General features: G+C 37.9%; 2 protein-coding genes across 4 annotated transcripts in view; one reads left to right on the top strand and one right to left on the bottom strand.

Moving 5' to 3' along the window:
- Positions 1–22789, bottom strand: part of DNAJC2 (DnaJ heat shock protein family (Hsp40) member C2) — a 37505-nt gene that overhangs the window by 13757 nt on the left and 959 nt on the right. The window contains exons 2-4 of one of the 3 annotated variants that reach the window (XM_030307800.1): positions 21058–21248; positions 16709–16784; positions 248–346 (exon numbers count right to left, since the gene is read on the bottom strand). In XM_030307800.1, coding sequence (XP_030163660.1) covers positions 248–346; positions 16709–16784; positions 21058–21248 — 366 coding nt within the window. The remainder of the gene's footprint in view (positions 1–247; positions 347–16708; positions 16785–21057; positions 21249–22789) is intronic. The other 2 variants (XM_030307801.1, XM_030307802.1) reach the window with 2 other exon arrangements.
- Positions 1632–2583, top strand: LOC115508815 (myosin regulatory light polypeptide 9). Its single transcript, XM_030307805.1, has one exon. The coding sequence runs from the start codon at positions 1742–1744 to the stop codon at positions 2258–2260; it is 519 nt and encodes a 172-aa protein (XP_030163665.1). The 5' UTR covers positions 1632–1741; the 3' UTR covers positions 2261–2583.

Below are 22789 nucleotides of genomic sequence, written 5' to 3'. Positions count from 1 at the left end.
TGGGGTGGGGACCTGGTTGCCGCATTCCTGATAAGCTGCCAGGTGCTGCTGATGCTGCTGGTTGAGAGAACCTTGCTTTGGGAGTAAGGTTCTGGGGTGGGTTATCAGAAACAACCAGATATAACCGAAAGTGTTTTTAAATGTCATGGTATACTTAAATTAACTACAGTATATACACTAGAAATCCAATCCTAGCACTTAATGATCACCACCATTACAAATTCCTGACTCTAAGGTATTTTCTTACCTTTAGTTATGCAAGTGAAGTAGTCATTATCTCCTTCTTTGATTGGTTCACCAGCTGCTTTCCGTTTGTCTGGGTGATGTTTTAAAACCATTGCTTTATCTACAAAACAAGCCAGATTTAGACAGTTTGTCACTTTATGCATCAAAACTAAAAATAAAGATGAGGAGCTTGGGAAGATGGCGGCGTAGGAGGATCCTGAGCTCATCTTCTCCCACGAACCCATCAAGGCTGCAACTGCACACAGTGCAACTCACTCTCAAAAGGACCTGAAGACTAACAGAACAGCTTTTCCATAGCTAAAGATGTAAAGAGAAAGCCACGTTGATAAGAGGGGAAGAGGTGCGGCTGGGAACCAAATCCCTGGGTGGCAACCCTTAAGCAGGAAGGAATTCACAGGTGCAGAGGTCCTCCCTGGGGAGTAAAGGGATCAAGTCCCCACTGGGCACCCTTGCCCTGAGGTTCTCTACACAGGGAAGAGAAGCCCCCATTAACATCTGGCTTTGAAAGTCAGCAGGGCTTACTTCACTCCAGGAGCTGGAAGGCTATCCTGAGACTCTGCTTTTAAAGGGCAAACACGCCATATCACTTGCTCTAAGACCCAGCACAGAGGCAGCAGTTTGAAATTGCCTGGGTTATTTATATGTGACAGAGATTTACTAATTATACAGTATGTGCCAGAGGAGCAGAAAATTCCATAGGAATTTTCTCCAGAACGAAAAGTGCTGGCAGGTGCCATTTTCCTTCCCTCCTTCAGCCTAGCTGTCCCGGTGCTGGTGGGAGCCAGTTGTGACACTCTCCATCTGCCTTGCTAACACTCTTGTCCCACCTCATGTTCCCTGCAGAAACACCCCACCCAAAGGCGCCCATCCAATGTGGCGGCCATCCCACCATACTTGGTGGGCAGCCCTGGTTAGAACTAGTGCCTCTCAAAAGCAACTATGGACAGAAGAGGGGGGCAGCCCTATTCATCAACACACCTGCCACAGTTTGTAGCCTGACCCTTAAGCCAGCTATGTTGGAGGAAGCCTTGCCTGTCAATGCACCACACCCACAGTAGTGCTGGACCAGTCACAACGGGAGAGTGCACACAACCCCCACAGAAATCATTCCTGGAGAGACTGGTTCTGGTGACCAGGTGGGAATCTCACTACTGGGCACCACAGGACACCTTTTATATAAAGCCACTACTCTCAAGAGCAGGAGAAGGAGCTGACCTACCTAACACACAGACACAAACACAGAGTCAGACAAAATGAGACAGGAATATGATCCAAATGAAAGATCAAGACAAAATCCAAGAAAAAGAGCTAAACAAAATGGAAATAAGCACTCAACCTGATTAAAGGCTCCAAGTAATAGCCATAAAGATTGGAGGGAAGAGTGAATGATACTGTGAGTGGGGAGTAGAAGAGTGCTGATAGCGGCAGCGAGGGCAGCGAAGGGGTTACCGAAGTGCTGGGATTCTTGCGGCTGTGCAGGGATTTAACTACCACCATGTCGAGCAAAAGGGCGAAGACCAAGACCACCAAGAAGCGCCCGCAGCGCGCAACATCCAATGTGTTTGCCATGTTTGACCAGTCACAGATTCAGGAATTCAAAGAGGCCTTCAACATGATTGATCAGAACAGAGATGGTTTCATTGACAAGGAAGATTTGCATGATATGCTTGCTTCCCTGGGGAAAAATCCAACTGATGAGTATCTGGATGCCATGATGAATGAGGCTCCAGGGCCCATAAATTTCACCATGTTTCTCACGATGTTCGGTGAGAAGTTAAATGGCACAGATCCAGAAGATGTCATCAGAAATGCTTTTGCTTGCTTTGATGAAGAAGCAACTGGCACCATCCAGGAAGACTACCTGAGAGAGCTGCTGACAACAATGGGAGACCGGTTTACGGATGAAGAGGTGGACGAGCTGTACAGAGAAGCGCCTATCGACAAAAAGGGGAATTTCAATTACATCGAGTTCACGCGCATCCTTAAACATGGAGCAAAAGACAAAGATGATTGAAAGAACTTCAAATTCCAGCCAAACGTTCCTTGTTGCCACTTTGGGTATTTCTGAGACGTTCTCTTAGAGTCTGTTGCATGCCCTTAGCTTTGCAGCTTTTGTCTTTCTTGTATTTATTCTCAGCCATTTTGGGCACATGCATCTCTATATTCAGACTGGAAATGGGACTTTTTATGATTTTCAGATAGAAAATAGGGCAATTTAACTTACCAGCCCCTCCCCCTCAATAACTGCAGTCTACACAGATTCAGTATATTTTTTCAGAGAAAGTTATTCACTCAATTTTTTCTGAACCATTATTAAACTTTATGATAAAAAAAAAATGATACTGTGAGTACTTAAACAAAGAGACAGAAAATATGAAAAACAAGCTCGAGGGAATCAATGCCTGATTAGAGGATGCAGAACAGATCAGTGATCGAGAAGACAGGGTAATGGAAAGCAACCAAGCTCAACAGCAAAAAGAAAAAAAGAACTTAAAAAATGAGGATATGTTAAGGGACTTCTGCAACAACATCAAGTATAAGAACATCTATATTATAGGGGTCACAGGAAAGGGGAGATGGGGCAGAAAACTTATTTGAAGAAATAATGGCTGCAAACTTCCCCAACCTGTAAGGAAATAGAAACCAGCTCCAGGACATAAAGGGAGCCCCAAACAAGATGAAACCCAGGAGGTCCATCCCAACACACAGTAATTAAAATGGTAAAAATTAAAGATGAGCAGAGAATCTTAAAAGCAGTAAGAGAAAAAGCAAACAGCTACATACAAGGGGAACCCTATAAGGCTGACTTTTCAGCAGAAATTTTGCAGACCAGAAGCGAGTGGTGACACATTCACATTGCTGAGGGGAAAACAACAACAACAAAACCTATAACCAAGAGAACTGTACCCAGCAAGGTTATCATTCAGAATGGAAGGAGAGAGAAAGAGTTTGCAAGACAAACAAAAGTTGAAGGACTTGATGACCACTCAAGCAGCTGTACAAGAAATGTTAAAGGGAAGTCTTTAAGTGAAAAGAATAAGAGAAGAACATGGTGAGAGGAACACTTCACTGGTAAAAGCAAACATACAGTGAAGATAGTAGTTCAATCACTTATAATGCTAGTAAGGAGGTAAAAAGACAAAAGTAGTAAAATCAACTATCTACAAATATCAGTCAACAGATACACAAAACAAAAAAATGTAAAAAGTACTTGAACTTAAGTAACTATCAACTTAATATAGACTGATGTTATATATGAACTTCATGGTAACCACACACCATAAAACTTTAATAGGCACAAAAAAAAAAAAGGAATCCAAGCATAGCTCTAAAGAAAGTCATCACATCATGAGGGTAGAGAGCATGAGAAGAATAAAAAAAAGGACAAGAGCTACAAAAAACCCCCCAAACAAAACAAAACCCAGCAAGCAATTGGCAAAATGGCAATAAGTACATACCTATTAATAATTGATAAAATGGGGGTGCCTCAGTCAGTTAAGCATCTGACTCCTGATTTTGGCTCACGTCATGATCTCACTTTTCGTGGGATCGAGCCCTGCATCAGGTTCCATGCTAATAGCACAGAGCCTGCTTGGGGTTCTCTCTCTCTCTCTCTCTCTGCCCTGACCCACTCATGCGCGCGCGCGCTCTCTCTCTCTCTCTCTCTCTCTCAAAATAAATAAATAAACATTAAAAAAAAATTGCTTAAAATGTAAATGGTCTAAATATGCCAAAAAAGACAGAGTGACTGAATGGATAAAACAAGACCCCTCTATGTTAGAACATGATGTCTACAAGAGACTCACTTCAGACATAAAGACATATACAGACTAAAAGTGAAGTGATGGAAAAAGAGAGTCCATGCAAATGGAAGCAGGAAAAAAAAGTTGGAGTAGCAATACTCTACCAGATGAAACAGACTTTAAAACAGGCTGTAACTAGAAAGAAAACAAAGCATTACTTAATGATAAAGAGATCAATCCATGAGAGGCTATACCAATTGTAATTATCTATACACCTAACAGAGAAGCACCTAAATATATAGAAAAATTAATGGTTATAAAAAAAGAAATGGACGGTAGTACACAATAATCATAGTAGCCTTTAACACCCCACTTACATCAAAGGATAGAATATCCAATAGAAAATTAGTAAGGAAACAGTGGCTTTGACAACACATTAGACCAGATGTACTTAACAGATACAAACAGAACACTGCATCCAACAGCAGAATACACATTCTTCTCAAGTGCACATGAAACATTCTCTAGGATAGATTTCATGTTAGGCCATAAAACAAGTCTCAATAAATTTAAGAACATAGTAATCATACAAGCATCTATTACAACCACAACATTATGAAACTAGAATCACAGGGGAAAAAAACAGGAAAAAGCAAACATATGGAAGCTAAACAACATGCTACTAAATCAGCGGGTCAAAACATTACCTTGAGACAAATAAAAATGAAAATGCAATGGTCTAAAAACTCTGGGACACGGCAAAAGCAGTTCTAAGAGGGAAGTTTACAGCAATACAGGCGTACCTCAAGAAAGAAAAAAAAAAAAAAAACTCAAACAATCTAACCTTATACCTGAATGAAAAAGAACTAGAAAAAGAACAAACAAAACCTGAAGTTACTAGAAGGAAGGAAATAATAAAGATCAGAGTGAAAATACTGAAATAGCGAGACTAAAAAAAAAAAGAAAGAAAAAAAAATCAATGAAACTAAGAGATGGTTCTTTGATAAAATTGATGAACCTTTACTACGGCCATTAAGACAAAGAATATTCCAATGAATAAAACTTGAAATGAAAATGGATAAGCTACAACTGATATCACAAAAATACAAAGGAATGAAAAATTATACACCAACAAATTGGATAACCTGGAAGAAATGGATAAATCCCTAGAAACATACAATCTTCCAAGACTCAATCAGAAAAAAGAAAAAAGTCTGAACAGACTGATTACTAGTAATGAAATTGAATCAGTAACCAAAAAACCCCTAACAAACAAAAGTTGAGGATCAGATGGCTTCATAGGAGAATTCTATCAAACACTTGAAAAAGAGTTAATACCTATCTTTGTCAAAAACAGAAGAGGAAGGAATGGTTCCAAATTCATTCTATGAGGCCAGCATTACCCCAATACCAAAACCAAAGACACTACAAAAAAACCAAAATTACAAACCAATATCCCTAATGAATACAGATGCCAAAAATCTTCAATAAATATTAAGAAACCAAATTCAGCAATATATTCAAAGGATCATACACCATGATCAAGTGAGATTTAGTCAAGGAATGTAAAAATGGTTCAATAACTGCAAATCAATCAACATGATACACCGTATGATCAATGAAGGATAAAAATCATATGATCACCTCAATACATGTGGAAAAAACATTTGACAAAATTCAACATCTATTAATGATAAGAACTCTCAATAAAGTAGGTACAGAAAGAACATACCTCAACTTAATAAAGGCCATATATGACAGACCCACACCTAACATCATACTCAATGGTGAAAAGCTAAAAGCGTTTTCTCAAGATCAGGACAAGGTGAGGATGCCTATTTCTTGCCTCTTTTACTCTCAACATTGTACTGGAAGTCTTAGTCACAGCAATTGGGCAAGAAAAAGAAATAAAAGCCATTCAAATTAGAAAGTAGTAAAACTGTCACTATTTGCAGATGACACGATAATATACATAGAAAACCCTAAAGACACCACCCCCAAGAAATTAGAATGAATGAATTCAGTGAAGTTGCAGGATACAAAAATCAATACACAGAAATCAATTGCATGTCTATATAATAACTAGCAGAAAGAAAAAGTAATAAAACAATCTCATTTACAACTATAGGTGAAACACCTAGGTACAAATTTAACCAAGGAGTTGCAAGACCTGTACTCTTAAAAATGTAAGACACTGATGAAAGAAACTTAAGATGACACAAATAAATGTAAAAATATAGCATACTCAAAGATTGGGAGAACAATTGTTAAAAATGTGCATAACTACCCAAAGAAATCTGCAGATTCAATGCAATCCCTATCAATCCCTATCATCCCTATCAATAGTGTTTTTCACAGAACTAGAATAATCCTAAAATTTGTATGCAACCAAAAAAGATTCTGAAGAACCAAAGCAAATCTTTGGTTCTTTTGATACCTGGAGGTATCACAATCCCAGATTTCAAACTATACTACAAAGCTATAGTACTGAAAACAGTATGGTACTGACACATAAACAGACACATAGATCAATGGAACAGAGAGCCCAGAGATAAATCCACATATATATGGTCAATTAACATATGACAAAGGAGGCAAGCATACACAATAGGAAAAGACAGCCTCTTCAATAAATGGTGTTACAAGTGAACAGCTACATGTTAAAGAATAAAAGTGAGTCACTTTCTTACACCATACACAAAAATAAACTCAAAACAGATTAAAAACTGAAGTATGAGATGTGAAACCATAAAATACCTAAGAGTAATGTCTTGGACATTGGCCTTAGCAATATTTTTCTGGATGTGCCTCCCTAGGCAAGGATAATAAAAGCAAAAATAAACACTTGTAACCTACACCAAAATAAAATCCTTCTGCTCAGTGAAGGAAACAACCAAGAAAACAAACAGGCAACCTGCTGAACAGAAGATATTTGCAAATGACATGTCTGATAAGGGGTTAATATTCAAAACACAAAGAACTCATACAACTCAATAGCAAAAAATCCAAATAATTTGATTAAAAAATGGGCAGAGGACCTGAACAGACATCTTTCTAAAAAGGATATACAGATGGCCAACAGACACTTGAAATGATGCTCAGCATCACTAATCATCAGGGAAATGCAAATCAAAACCACAATGAGACACCAGCTCACACCAGTCAGAATGGCTACTATCAAAAAGACAAGAACGAAGCTTTGGCGAGAATATGGAGAAAAGGGAATCTTCATGCACTGTTGGTAGGGTTATAAGTTGGGCTTATAAATATAATAGGGTATTGGGGTTATAAATATAATAGGGTGTTAGCGACTACGAAAAATAGTATGGAGGTTCTTAAAAAAATTAAAACAGAAATATCACATGACCCAGCAATTCCATTTCTGGATATTTATTTGAAAAAACAAAACAAAACAAAACAACCCAAACCAAAACAAACACATTCATTCAAAAAGATGTATGTGCCCCTATGTTTACTGCAGCATTATTTATAATAGCAAGATATGGAAGCAACCTAAGTGTCCATCTATAGATGAATGAATAAAGAAGATGTGGAACATATATATAATGGAATATCACTCAGCCGTAACAAAGAATGAGATCTTGCCATTTGCAACAACATAGACAGACCTCCAGGTATCATGCTAAGTGACACTAAGTGAGACAAAAATAAATACTATATGGTTTCACTTATATGTGGACTCTAAAAAACAAAACAGAGGGACAAACCTTCCCCCACCCAAAGACTCATAAGTATAGTGAACTGGTGATTGTTCAAAGGGAGGGTCAGAGGGTTGGGTAATTGGTGAAATAGGTAAAGAGAATTAAGAGGTACAAATTTCCAGTTATAAAATAAATAAGTCGTTGAGATGAAATGTACAGCACAGGGGACAGAGTCAAAATATTGCATTCAGTTTGTATGGTAACAGAGTGTAAGTACACTTATGGCAAGCATTTTGTAATGTATATAAATGCTGAACCACTCAGGTGTATGCTGTACACCTGAAACTAATATAATGCTGTACGTCAACTATCTTTCAATAAAAAAATAAAAAATAAAAAAACATGAGCTACACAGAGCCATTTGTAAAATCATAATATCAATTTTAAAATATTTTATGCTATGGTAAAATATAAACTTTACATGTGGAAATCATAGAAAAAGAAGGAATTATTTTAAGGACTGGCCAAAATGTCAACACCCAAAGACAATTACTGCTAACATTTTTGACATATTTTCACGCAGATCTTTTTTCCTTAAACATGTTTAAAAAAAACTAGGTATAATTGTAACATATATACCAATTTACAGTCTGATTTTTTCAAATTAACATTACACATTTGCATTTTCTGTTGTTACAAACTTCAAAAAAAACAATTTTTTTTAACTTTTTAACGTTTATTTATTTTTTGAGAGACAGAGAGAGACAGAGCATGAGCAGGGGAGGGGCAGAGAGAGAAAGGGAGTCACAGAATCCGAAGCAGGCTCCAGGCTCCGAGCTGTCAGCACAGATCCTGATGCGGAGCTCAAACCCGTGAACTGTGAGATCATGACCTGAGCTGAAGTTGGATACCTAACCGACTGAGCCACCCAGGCGCCCCAATTTTCATTTTTTAAAGTGGGCTCCATGCCCAACATGGGGCTTGACCTCATGACCCTGAGATCAAGAGTCAGATGTTCTACCAACTTAGCCAGCCAGGTGCCCCTTCAAAAATTTTTTAATGATTGCTCAGTAAAGTATTTCAAATAGATTTATCATAATTTATTTCTCTATTGCTGGATATTTAAATTGCTTCCAATTTTTCACTATTATAAGTAATGCCAATTTTAATCATTTTGTAGAGATGTATTTGTACATATTCAGGATTCTTTCTTCTGAGGATGTACTTACAGAGATGACATTAGTGAGCGAAAATGTAGGAACAAGTTCCTTTCTAAATGTTAGGCTACTTCATACTCTTATGTGAACATGTATTTCACCACAGCCTCGCCAGCAATGGGTATTAATTATTTAAACCTACGATTATTACTGGGCTCAACAATATTTTTGGTTCTATCTTTCATCCTTCATCTATAGAGGAAGGAGAGGTTGTTCTGGTTTCTCTTCTTTGTTTGATTCACTTTACTAGGTTATGGCTAGCTGTTCACATCTGTTGAACACTTAATATATACTAGCACTATTCATCAGTTAATCTTTCTAATAACCCAATGAAGAAAGTGCTATGATTTTCTCCATTTTATGGAAGAGGAAAGTGAGGCAAAGAGAGGTTAAGTAACCATGACTCTTTCAACCCATCCAAAAGTCCCCAGCAAATCAGGCTTCTGTCCAATGCTTGATGCAAATGCTTTCTCCAACTGCTGTTATTACACTTGTTTTTTTACTTTTTATTTTTTTAGTGTTTCTTTATTTCTGAGAGACAGCAAGCGAGTGAGCATGAGCAGGGGCGGAGCAGAGAGAGGGAGACACAGAATCCAAAGCAGGCTCCAGGCTCCGAGCTGTCAGCACAGAGCCTGACGCGGGGCTCAAACTCACAAACTGTGAGATCAAGTACCTGAGCCGAAGTCGGATGCTTAACCAACTGAGCCACCCAGGTGCCCCTACGCTTATGTTTTAAAAAGTCTTTTTGGGGGGGAAAGTTTCCTCTCTGTACATCCCCCATGAGCATCACAAGCTACCTATTACTTAGTGTTACATCAGATAAAGGTTTAAAAAAATATAGGATTTGAAACAAAAGAGTGTTTTAAAACAAGTTTTCATTTCCCTTAAACTCATACCTTCTGTTTATAATGGAAAGTGCTCAGTTATTAATTGAGAAGAATGCTTTAAGAGTGATCAATAAAATTCTTTAAAAATAATTTTGTCTGAAGTGTTTTCTACATTTTAAATTTTACAATGAAAACCTGAGACCCCCCCCCCCCAAATTCCCTCCTGTTCTATTCCTGTTCAGCAAAGCTCAATTTTCTTAATGTAATACCTCAGCTTTAAATTCAAAAGTGATTGCCTACTATATTTGCTTCTAAAATGCTTTTCTATAAATACTGTTGTCATTGTGTCTGTGATATACATTTTTTATATTCCATTTATATTTTTTAATATAACTTGTTTCTGTGATATATATAATACATATAAATCACACCTATGTATACATGTGTATGTTTATGACACACACACACACACACATGATTTATGGATATGTACAACTTCTACTTCTTGAGATGGGAGACTTTCACTGCCAACTAACCTAACGAGAACCTATGGGGGGGGGGGTGGAATCCTCAAAATAGAAGTTTTACATAAATAAAAAGAACATGTGTACATGTTACATATATGTATACTTACATATAATTTATATACGTACAATATACAGATCAGTCATTTTCATTTATATTTACGATCATTTCTTTTATAATTTTTTTCTGAGTACTTATAAACTTAGAAGGCACTTCATTCTCAACAATTTTAATGTATTTTCTAGTTTCATTAATATTTTCTACAGTTAGAACATTTTTAAATTCTTTTTTTAATTATAATTTTAACATATTCAAGTTAATATCTAAACCATTCATGTTTTTGAAGTCCTAATTACACTGAATAATCCTTCCCTTCTCCAGTGATGTATGATATCTCCTTTATCATGGTAAATTTTACCAGGGTTTGTTTCTGGTTACCTATTCTTGCCCTGGGATCATCTTTAAAATGACTATACCCTTCTATATATTTGATGGTAACGTCCAAAAAATTGTATTATTTCTGCATCTTTCTCCTACATCTAGCCACCTGACGCAACCCCCTTTTGGTTTTCTAGGTAGATCCTGTATTATCTATAAATATTTCTTTTCTTCTTTCTAATAGCCCTCTTATTTAATCTTAACTCACTAAACCATACTCCTAATAGCATAAAAAAATAATAGGCAGGTTAGCTTCTCCCAGGGATTTTACTGGTAATATCACCAAAACCACATGGTTAAGTTTGTTAGCTGTGGGTGTGAAATATTTACCAAAATAGAAAATTAGCTGTATTTCTTTGCGAAGTTCTATTTATCAAAAAGGAATGGTTATTGTGTTTTATACATTTTCCCTAGAGGAAATCACATATTATCTAAACCATAAATAGATTTAACTATATTAATGTATTTCCTAAGTTGGATTCCTAAGGGAAATCCTACCTCTACATGGGTATTATTCTTTTAATGCGCTGTTGAGTTCAATTAGCTATTATTTTAACTGGCATTTTTTGGTTTTATATTACATTCATGGATGAGATCTGTCTGCAGTTTTATTAAGTCTCTCCTTGTCAGGTATTAACATTTTATTTATTATTTTTAAGGCAATTTTTTAGAGCAGTTTTAGCTTTACAGTACAAGTGAGAGAATGGCACAGAGACTTCTTACATGCCCTGTCTCTCTACATGCATAGCCTCCCCTTCCTCTGTTACCACCATCAGGCATCAGAGGTGACGAACTGTTACAACTGATGAACCTACAATGATATATCATAATCACCCAAAGTTCGCAGTTTACATTGCTGTTCACTCCTGGTGGTGTACATTCTATGGGTTTGGACAAATGTATCATAACATGTATCCATCACTGCAATATTTTATAGAATTTCCACTGCCCTAAAAATCCTGTGCTTGCCCTATTCATCCATCCCTACTCTCCCAACCCCAGGCAACCACGATTTTTTTTACTGTCTACATACTTATCTTTTTATGCCAGGTTTTCATACCAGGATTACGTTAACTTCACAAACTAACTGTTGCAAAACAGTTTTTTTTTTTAATTTTTTTTTTTTAACATTTATTTTTGAGACAGAGAGAGACAGAGCATGAATGGGGGAGGGTCGGAGAGAGAGAGGGAGACACAGAATCAGAAGCAGGCTCCAGGTTCTGAGCTGTCAGCACAGAGCCCGACGCGGGGCTCAAACTCACGGACCGTGAGATCACAACCTGAGCCGAAGTCGGACGCTTAACCGACTGAGCCACCCAGGCACCCCCCAAAACAGTTTTTAATTCATCATGACAGTTTTTAATTCCTTAAACATTTGGAATAATTCATCTGAAAAATTACCTGGGTCTAAAAACGTGTTTTTATTTTTTCAGTAATCTCTACAACATAATACGGGGCCTCAAACTCATGGCCCTGAGATCGAGTTGTATGCTCTTCTAACTGAGCCAACCAGATACTCCTAAAAACATTTTTTAGGAGTCTCCCTTCCTTCCTCTCTCTTTCTTTCCTTTTTTTTTTTTAGAGAGAGAAAGAGCAAGCAGGGGATAAGGGCAGAAGGAGAGAGAGAATCTTAAGCAGGCTCCACACTCAGCATGGAACCTGACACAGGGTTTGATCCCACGACCCTGTGATCATCACCTAAGCCGAAATCAAGAAAGAGTTGGAGGCTCAACTGACTGAGCCACCCTAGTGTCCAGGAGGTATTTCTTTCATACTTTTTAAAATTTTTTTCCTCAATTTCAGAAAAGTTCATTTTATCAAAATTTTTGAATCTATTTAATAGTGGTCTCAATTAAAAATATCTTCTGTAATGGTTTTTTCTTTTTTCTTCTTATAAATCCATTTTTTCCTCCATGCTCCTTAGTGCTAGTCTTTTAAACCCTTGAATTGAATGCTTATTTTATTTTTCCCTCTTTAGGCCCCAAAGAGTATATCTGATTTCCCAAGTGACTGACCTTTTTTGTTTTGTTAAATCACATCTTTTATGGAATTAAAATAAAATTTACATAGAACAAAATGCTCAGATTTTAAGTATTCAATGAGTTTTGACAATTGTATCTACCCTGTAACTACCACCAAAGAAAATACAGACCATTTCTATCACCCAGAATTCCCTTTACCCTTTTCCAGCCAACTCTCATGCCCTGCTACCTAATTTCCTTCACCATAGACTACTTTTGCATGTTCTTGAATTTCATGTAAGTGGAATCAGAGTAGATCTTTGTATCTGACTTCTGCTCAACCAACGTTTTGAGATTCATCACCATTCTTGCATGTCTTAGTAATCTGTTCTTTTTTTAACTACTGAGTATTAATTTACTGTATGAATATACAGCAGTTTGCTTATCCATGATCCTGCGTGGTGAACATTTGAGTGGTTTCCAGTTTTTGGATATTGTGAGTAAGGTTGCTATAAACACTTTAATACAAATCTTTCTTTGGGCATAATAAACTTAGTGATTTCTACATATACAGCAGGGCTTCAAAAACTGACAAATACATTTTTGTTTTTTTGAACTCCAAGATTTTTTTTATAGTCAAGTATATTATCAATTTCTCCACTAATACTCCAGAAGAGGCATTTTGTCTTCTAGCCGGTTTAAGCAGAAAAGGAATTTATTAAAAGTTATTAGACAGCTCACAAAATCTGTTAAGAGTCAGACTCGGGCTTGGAAGTTATGTAGCTAGGAATTATGATCAAATCATAATGGACAGTTCAGAGGTGTGATGATCCACAACTGTGGGGCACTAGGGAAACAGCACAGGCTACTTCCACAGCCAGGGTGTAGGGTGAAAGCCACAAGTTTTGCAGTGCTCTTCCACGTTTGCTGGCAAAATGGATTCTGTGCAGCACAGCCTAACTCATACTTGAATTTCAAAGGAAATGTGCTGAGCAGTGAAACCTAAGTCACATGCCTGCAAACACTCTCAACCCCAAGATGTATCTTTTTATAAAAAGGGTAAGTTTCCTTCTTTATTTGCAATTACGGTTTCTGTTACATTTATTCTGACTTTAGAAATCAGGCATCTCTTTATTCTTCCCCTCTGAATCTTGGGAACATTCCTCAAGGTTGTCCTTTGCTTTACTGTTTGTCTAATTGTATGTCAGTCTTTCTAATTCTGAATTCTGCTTTCATGTTTTCAGTTTCCAGGCACTTCTGCTTATCTTCCCCTAGTCTCTTTCTTCAATGCCTACACCCCCTCCCACACACACACACAAAAGCAGTGTCTTCATATCTTACTGACAACATGTAGTAGATACTTGTTTCCTTTTGAATCTTATGATACAGTCTAAGAGAGGTGATATCTCAATTTTCTGTTGGACAGTCTCCTCTTATGTTACACTAGTTTTTTTCTTCATGGAGCTTTCTGCCTAATCCATGTGCAGTAGGGAGTCCCAAGATTGTCCTATACTGTCTTGTGGAGGGAGCAAAAGATGTTACTCAATTTTAAAACTAGGAGGCCAAATAACATGGTCTAAAATACAAACAAGGGTAATTTGGAAGCAGCAGTTGTTTACGTAAATTTCAAAGATACACCCCCCCCCCCTTCTCCCACTGAAGAAGACAGTTTCTAGGATGTTTTGAGGGTACACTGCAAAAAGGTTTTTCATTATACACTCATACTGCTATCATTATAAATGTCTCCGAATAGGATTTTTAATCTTTAAGAAGCATAATATAGAACAGCTTCAGTTTAAAATGTCACAAATATTTTGAACCAGAAGTATTAGAGTTGGAAAATTCAAATCACCAAAGACCATTTCCATGCAAAGAATATCAAACCTACAGGCCAGTATGGCAATTTTACTTCAAAACAAAATTATGCAAGCAATTGAAACACCACTTTTAGTATTCAAATACTTCCTCTTAACCCATCGTTCAACTTTTGAAGTGATTTATTCTTTTCAGATAATGCACAGAAGGAAAAAAAGACTCACTTTATTGACCCTTAACTGACTTAATTTTCATTTTAGCAATTCAAAATACATTAAACAAAAATAAAACTTTTATGTGTATGTAATAGGATGTAAGAACTCTAAGGATCTCAAATGCATTAAAACTTATATTTTTATGAGGTTTGTCTGTCCTAATAATTATATATTTGTAACCACTAACTCTGCATTTTTACCTTTGGACTAGATTTCAGAAAGCAGTAAAGCAGTCGCTGTCTATTTTATAATGACAGAGGTAAGAGAATGAGTTTCCTTTTGAATAAATACTGAGAATATTCAACACAGTGGCAGAGAGTGAATTATAATTATACTTAATGTTAACAATCTGTTCACCGGGGTTGCAAAATTTCAGGCTACAGAGTATTCAAAAATTCATTTCTATTATGCCAACAAAAAGAATGGGCTTAGAAACAAAGGAATGTTTCTTTTACAGTTTATTGTACATTAAAAAACTTTTTTTTAATGTTTATTTATTTTTTGGGATAGAGTGTGAGCAGGGGAGGGACAGAGAGAGAGGGAAACACAGAATCCAAAGCAAGCTACAGGCTCTGAGCTTTCAGCACAGAGCCCAATGTGGGGCTCGAAATCATGAACCATGAGATCATGACATGAGCCAAAGTCGGACGCTTAATCAACTGAGCCACCCACACAGCCCATAGTTAGTTGTACATTTTTTATTTTTACAGAAAAAAAACAAATCCTTCACCTTACAATATCAATTATTTTCACAGTTCTAAATCACTTCTAATTCTTTCACATATTTATATGTATCAAGACTCATTTGGTATTTGTATGCTGTTCTTTCATATAGCAAGACTTTGCAAATATTTTTCCATGGCAAATGAACTTCCCTGGCATTTATGTATACTGCAATGACTATTCATATGCATTAACATATGCTTAGTCTAAAACCATGCCAGTTCTTTAAGAAACCGAATAACAGATCTGAAATAATCTCATAAATTCCTTCACCTTGTTAACAATGTTTCTTGTGATTTTCCTAACCATAACAATTAATGGGGAAAATTTTAAGTTTATCAACTATACCTAGTCTCAACTAGTATTTTTCAAATTGAGATGGGTCTCATTCAGCGACCTTCCTCCAAGTGTAATACTTTCTCCTCTTGACTGGCCTTGACTCCCTAACTCCTTTCCCATATGGCCGCATCTTACCTCCTCTGACCTTAATATCCATTCTCTAGAGTGGAGGGCAGAACATTCTCCTAAGATAGAACACAGAAAACTAATCATCTTCACCTCTTTCATCAAACTTTACTAACCAAGAGAACCGAATGGTGTGTAGGGCACTATGGGATGGTGTTTTTAAATTTTTTTTTTTTAACGTTATTATCGAGAGACAGAGAGACAGAGCGTGAGCAGGGGAGGGGCAGGGAGAGGGGGAGACACAGAATGTGAATCAGGCTCCAGGCTCTGAGTGGTCAGCACAGAGCACAACACGGGGCTCGAACCCACAAACCATGAGATCATGACCTGCGCCAAAGTCGGTCGCCTAACCAACTGAGCCACCCAGGCGCCCCGGGATGGTGTTTTATAAGGCACATGAAGACTAGGCTCCTACAATTCCCTGAAATTTTTCATCTTGTCAATGAAAAAAAACAGTGAAACATCAGATAATTCTTTTTTGGACAGAAAAGACAGGTGGGATCAACAAAAATGTAACCCAAAACCACAAAATAATATCAGAAAACCTAACTAACAAGGCAGCTTCCACTAAATACAGCTGGCTGTATTACTGAAAAGAAGTGAAGTATTAATTTTTAAAAGGTTGCTTTTAGAAGAATGTTCTTTATCTTGGTCACAAACACACCCACCCACCCTCTGTCCATGCATGAGATTGATTGCTTTCTGGTTCTGAAGGTAAAGGAGACTATGGGTTATACATTGTTATGACCATATGACAAATGCTGTTGAATCTAGATTTATGGCTACAGAATATGATCATGCAGATCTTTTCAAAAGGATTAACATTTCCTATACCAGATACTGGATTATTTCAAAAGAACTAGGTACTTACGAGCTGCTTTGATCTGTCTCTGTGTAGCTTTGTATCTTACATGGCCAAGTCCAAGTACTGCATAATGATCTTGGTTCTGATAAAGACACAAAAGGAAGTCAAGTGTGAAATGGAGCTGATATCCCTTGTGCTGGCACCCATTTTAGTGCTTCCCAAAGTGAGAATCCCATAATAGGAGACATTCTATATATAATGGATTCTGTGGTATGTAAGTCTGGGAAATGTGGATTGTGATACAGCCTTCTTGATGATTTGTATGCATATAAATCAAAGGCTCTGAGAAGTCTTGCAACTAAAAAAAACCAACCAAACAGAAACCTGCAAAACCCAGCATTTTCTTAACTTACATGACCACTGAGCCCATTTTTCTCCTAACACCTAGTAATATCCTATGGCCATCCTTAAATCAAGAGATTTCAGAACTGAGGGAAGCACTATCACAGCCCCACAGGGTTGGGCCAGGTCAATGAAAGGATAGGACCAGGAGCTGTGCAGAGCAAAGGTAGGCTGGATGGAAATTTTGAGAAACTGAGAGATGAGGCTTCTCTGGAGAGGAAGTACCTGCTGTCGTTAACATCCTTGCAAACTGACAAGTTGAAGCAGCAACTGGAGTGAAGGTTCCCTACATACCTCAAAAGGTGAGTCTAGTACTGGAGAACTGAGAGGGGGGGAAAAGGAAGTTGGGGGCATGAAACACAGGAGAAAAAAGTTAAATAGAGCTGACTGGTTTCCCTTCAAATTCAGGATTACAAACTTCATGTGGATGGGCTTTTTCATTACGCCTGGCCATCATTCCAACTGGTTTACCTTTCCACTCCCTAAGGTTACTATTTCTCTAGTCTCTCCTCAACCCTCACAGATCCTTCTCCACCCTCTTATCAACAGCCCTGCCTCCCAGTTAACTATAAGATGTAAATTATCCTACTCAAATTCCTACTCAATCTTTGTACTACCCTACCTGCAACCATACATCTTTCCCCTTTTCCTCCATTCACAACTGAAGAAGTCTGTCCTTCTGAGACAAACTACTCCACCCCTCCTCTTGGTTCTGAGCACTGTCTTCTCTACGTCTCCTCATATACTAGTATCTTTCAGGGATCTCCCAAGCTTCAAGTGGATTATCTTCATCTGTATAAAAAGATGCTGTTAGTTCTCATCCTTAAAAACACATCCATGACCCCCTTTCCAGTTACCACTCTCTCCATCTCTCTGCTGTCCGTCAACATTAAACTTCTTGAAAAAGGTGTCCACACATTTTACCTCCTTTCGCATTCATTTTCAAACCACTCCAGTTTGGTTCTGTTCCACCCACTCCCACCCCCGGCACAATGAGGCTGCTCTCTTCAGTATCAATTTCCAGGTACCAAATCCAAGACCACTCATCTGCCCTCACTTGACTTCAGCTCCCAGTGGCAGCACAGCTGACTCATTCCTTAAAATATTATCTTTCTTTAGTGTTTCCGTGCATTCTCTCTGTTTTCTTCCCACCTTCCAGTAACTTTTTTCAGCCACTTTTACTGGCTTCTCTATGACCTGCAAAGCTCAGTTCTGGGGTTTCTTTTGTCTCTCTCTACATTTCACTTCAAAGTGATTCGATTCAGTGCCAGGGCTAGAATACACTTATGACTCCCCAGTTCACTGGAGCACAGACGTCTCTTCTGAGCTCCAGATGCACCGAGCACCTCCATTTCTCACTATTCCTGGCTTGTCTCTCTCTACCTCGATCACTCACTTCCAAATACATGACTGGTGCTGCAGTTCACTGCAGATACCGAGCTCTTCCTCCCCCCAGCCTGGCACATTCCCCCTTCTTCATGTGGCTGCCGTCTTCTCATCCTTCAGCCTCAGCTTAAATGTTATCACCTTATTTAAAACAGACAACCTTCTCTACCCATCTCTGCTCCTTCTTGTTCCCTCTGAAGTATTTAAAAATTGTCATTGCTTTAAACTCTCCACTGGCTTTCCAGTGACTATTGCTCCTTACCTCCTCACACCCCCTATCCACTCTGTACCACCTATTTGCCTCCTTCAGTTCCTGGCACTTCGAACTTCTTTCTGCCCCCACACAAGATCTCTGCCTGGAATGGCATTCTTGCAGATCTTTATGTGTCATTCAGGTTTTATCTTAAATGTCAACTGCACAGGCCTTCCCCACCTACTCACTCTAAAGCAGTCATATGGACACTCTATCACATCATCCTGTTCTACTTCTTTGCCCAGCATTTGGTGGCCACATCTTTGGTTGTTTACTTATTGCCTGTCTCATTAGAATACAAGCTATGTGGGAGCAGTGATACTGTCTTGTTCACTTGACTTCTCAGCACCCAGAACAGGGTCTGACACATAGAAGATGCTTGATCCTGTTTGTTGAAAAGAAACAACCAACTGAACCCTGCTACCTGTTGTCATATCATCTATTCTTTTCTATACCAAAGACTTTCTTCATTCTTTCTTTTCTCTCTTGTAGACCTCAACGATCCCCAGTTCTATCTTCTCCTGACCCTGCTTTTCCCTCAAGTTACTATTTTCTCTTATTTTCTTTACAACTCAGCTATGAAAAAGAGTATTTTGCACTGTGGTCTCCTACAACCCAACTATAATCGCTCGCCATCCCAACCTTTTTATTGGAATGGCTTTCAGTGTGGTCTCCTAAGCTTCATTTGCCAAACCCAGTAGGTTTTTATCATTATTCATGTTATGGGATGACCTCCAAAGCAGTGACACTGGTGACTGTGTTTTTCTTCTTGAGACTTCTTCCTCTCTTAGTTTCTGGAAGTCTAGTGCCTGATGCTTAATAAACCTTTGTGGAACTAACAAATGTCTTTTTGTTTTCTTTCTACTTCTTTCAGCCTTCTTAGTATCCTTTGCTGCTTCTCCTCCTCTGCCCACACCTTAAATATTCATGCTCCACAATGTTCAGTCCTTTTTTTTTTTTAAATCAATAATGACAATATGTGAATCAGCTAACATTCTCAGCACTTACTTTTCTAAGTGCTTTACACATACTCTTTATCTTATTTAATCCTACAAGCGAGGAGAGAGAAATTATCCACTATTATTTATCCAGTGTCAAGCGATAAGTTAAGTGTTTTACACGCATCATTGCGTTAATCCTCACTAAACTCCTTTGAGGTGTTAGCAATCGCACCATAGGAAACAGACTTCTCAAGTAACTTTGCCAAGGTCCCACCACACTAAATGGGCAGAGCCAGATTTGAATTCTGGCACTCTAATTCCATAGTATATATATATATTTAAATATTATACTAGTTCTCTACTTAATAGGGCTTTATGATACCTATTTGTCTATATTCTTCTCTTTGACTGATGTCATTCAATTCCCCACAGCTTCAACTACCACCTAAGACTTGCCAACAACTTGCAAAAGTTGTTGGCTCTATTCTCTTTCAGAGTCACAGACCAATTTCTAACCATCTACTAGAAGACTTCACCAGTATATTAGTAGAACCTCAATTACGACATAGCCAAACTTGAACACAAACACCACATTCCCTCACAAACTTCCTTTTTCCTGCATCCCAGTGTTAGTGACTGATATCAGACACTGGCAGGTCATTCAACCTGGAACGCTCAGAGGTCTTCTGAGTACATCTCCGTCTCTTATACGGCACAGCCAAGGTCACCAAGCTCTACCAAGTCTACCTCCAAAAAAAAAGCCAGTGGCCCATCTTCCTCAAAGCTCAGCCACAAATTTAGCTCAAGTATGCATCTGCAGGCTTGGATTATTGCACTTGCCCTACAATAGCAAACCATTCACTTCCCCTCCAGCCCTGTTCTCCCTCTTCAAATAATTTTCTGTACTGCCAAGAGAATTACTTTGCTAAAATTAGCTCAGAAACTTTTGATGATTTCCTACTGCCCTGAAAATAAAATCTGAGTTCCTTCCTTAGCATGGCATAAAAAGGACGCTACAAAAGAATCTGGTCTAGACTGTTTCAGGACTAAATTCTCACCACCAAACCTTCAAGCATCCTACTCTACTCTTCACTAATCCCTGAAGAGGCAGTATACTTCTTTACTCCTTTGTGTCTTTGCAGATCTATTCCTTCTGCCCAGATCACCTTTTGTTCCCTTCTCTGCTTCACAAACTGCTACTCATTCTTTTAAGGCCAGTTCAAACATTATGTTTTCTGTGAAAACTTCCTGGATTTTTCCAGCAGAGACAGTATCCTATGGCCATCTCACTCAGAGCTTAACAACAGACAGGTGCTCAATTATGGTTCTCTTGCTGAAGCATCTTAAAACGGTTTACTGACAGAAAACTTGTGGGAAAACTGCCTATGCCTAACAAAGCATCTGACTGAACAAAAGATTCAGATATTAAGTACCTTCCAGTCTTTGGGATCAAGTGTTTTCAACATGGGAAACTCTTCTAACTGCAATTCTTCATCTTCCGATTCCTCTGATAACTCTTTCGTATCCTCCAGTTCCTGAAAAGAGGCAGAAGCATTCCTGTTTCTCCTCTTAACAAAAGCTTCAAACCATCTTCCCACAGGTTCAACTTGACAGAGTGTTGAGGCTGTGATTGAAAGCGTTAAGAGAGGCTTCAATGTATTGCATGGAATAAATCTATTTCAAGGCAATAAATAAGATCAAAACAGCGATAGCATCAGAATGTAATTTTAAAACCATCAACTAAGGAAATAATTGCAGTGCAGGGATACTTGGGAGATAGTGCAGGTTTGGTTCCAGACCACCACAATAAAGCAAAAATACTGCAAAAAAGTGAATCAAATATGTTTTTTGGTTCCTCAGTGCATATAAAAGTTCTGTTTACGCTATGCTAACGTCTAAGAAACAATGGACACACCTTAATTGAAAAATACTTTATTGCCCAAAAATGGTAACCATCATCCAGGCTGTCAGCTAGTCATAATCACTGATCACAGATCACCATGACAAACAACAATGAAAAAGTCTGAAATACTGTATTACCAAAATGTGACAGAGACCCAAAGTAAGCAAATACTGCTGGAGAAATTGTGCTGATGGATTTGCTCAACACAGGGTTACCATAAACCTTCAATTTGTAAAAAATGCACTATCACTGAAGCACAATAAAGTAAAATGCCATAAAACAAGGTATGCCTGCAATCCAGTTAACATGAGAGTTAGCAATAATCATTTCCTAGTATTCAGAGTATTCAATCCACCTCTTTGAGTTATCTGACAAAGCATTCAGCAACGTCAACAATAAATCAATACTTTTCTGAAGGTATGAGAGGAAGGTGAGGAACAGGGATAACTGCTGCCAACTGCTTTACTGTTAGACCAATAACTGTAATAAAACAATAAATGATAAACTGTCTCCAAAATACTAACCTCATCAAAAAATTGTTCTAAAAACAACTCAAAATATTTTAACTAAAACCTTGAATTCAGCTTTTAAAAATTTTAAGAACTCACTAGCAATGATTCTGGAAGACAATTCTCCAAGCAGCTAAAGAGGTTTAACTAACACAGCTATGCTATAGGGTAAAAGCTCTGGATCTGATATCAAAAGCTCTGGATTTAGTCTAAGTCTGACAATTAGCAACTACGTGCAATGAGTCAGAGATGTCTTCAACCGTAATATGGGAACAATATTTATCTTCTATGGCTCCTTGGAAGACTGAATGAAAAACCGTATTTGAAACCACTTTGAAAATCACAACCTCTTGAATCAAAGTAACGTTTTACGAAGATAAATCACTGCACATTTGTACATTAACGACTCAAAAAAGGTCATCTGAGTCAGGGGAAAAAAACCCTGAACACTTTAACTTCATAGTCCACGCAAAAGACTTTGCCCTGTAGCAATAAGTAACTCAAATGTTGTTTCCCATTGTACCTAATGGCCACAATTTTCTAAAAATAACTTATTTTTCATGCTTTAGTTGGTTTGGGAAATTAAGATTTCCTGTACCATACACAGGAGAGGATTCAAACACTATGTTCAAGAAGTACTAGCTGTGTGGTATGGGTGTGGCTTTTAAGAACATCACCTTTCAAGCCTTTCCTTTTAGTTTAAGATCACAGAGACTTCCGCAAGCAGAACACAACACGTGCCATGAGATAGGA

This window comes from Lynx canadensis, chromosome A2, assembly GCF_007474595.2.
Source record: "Lynx canadensis isolate LIC74 chromosome A2, mLynCan4.pri.v2, whole genome shotgun sequence".
In the NCBI taxonomy this organism is placed as follows: domain Eukaryota; kingdom Metazoa; phylum Chordata; class Mammalia; order Carnivora; family Felidae; genus Lynx; species Lynx canadensis.
The sequence above is the reverse complement of the archived record's forward strand: the minus strand, read 5'-3'. Positions and strand labels throughout refer to the sequence as shown.

Coding starts and splice junctions, on each gene's coding strand:
- LOC115508815 (XM_030307805.1), top strand. CDS start 1,742: ATGTCGAGCAAAAGGGCGAAGACCAAGACCACCAAGAAGCGCCCGCAG.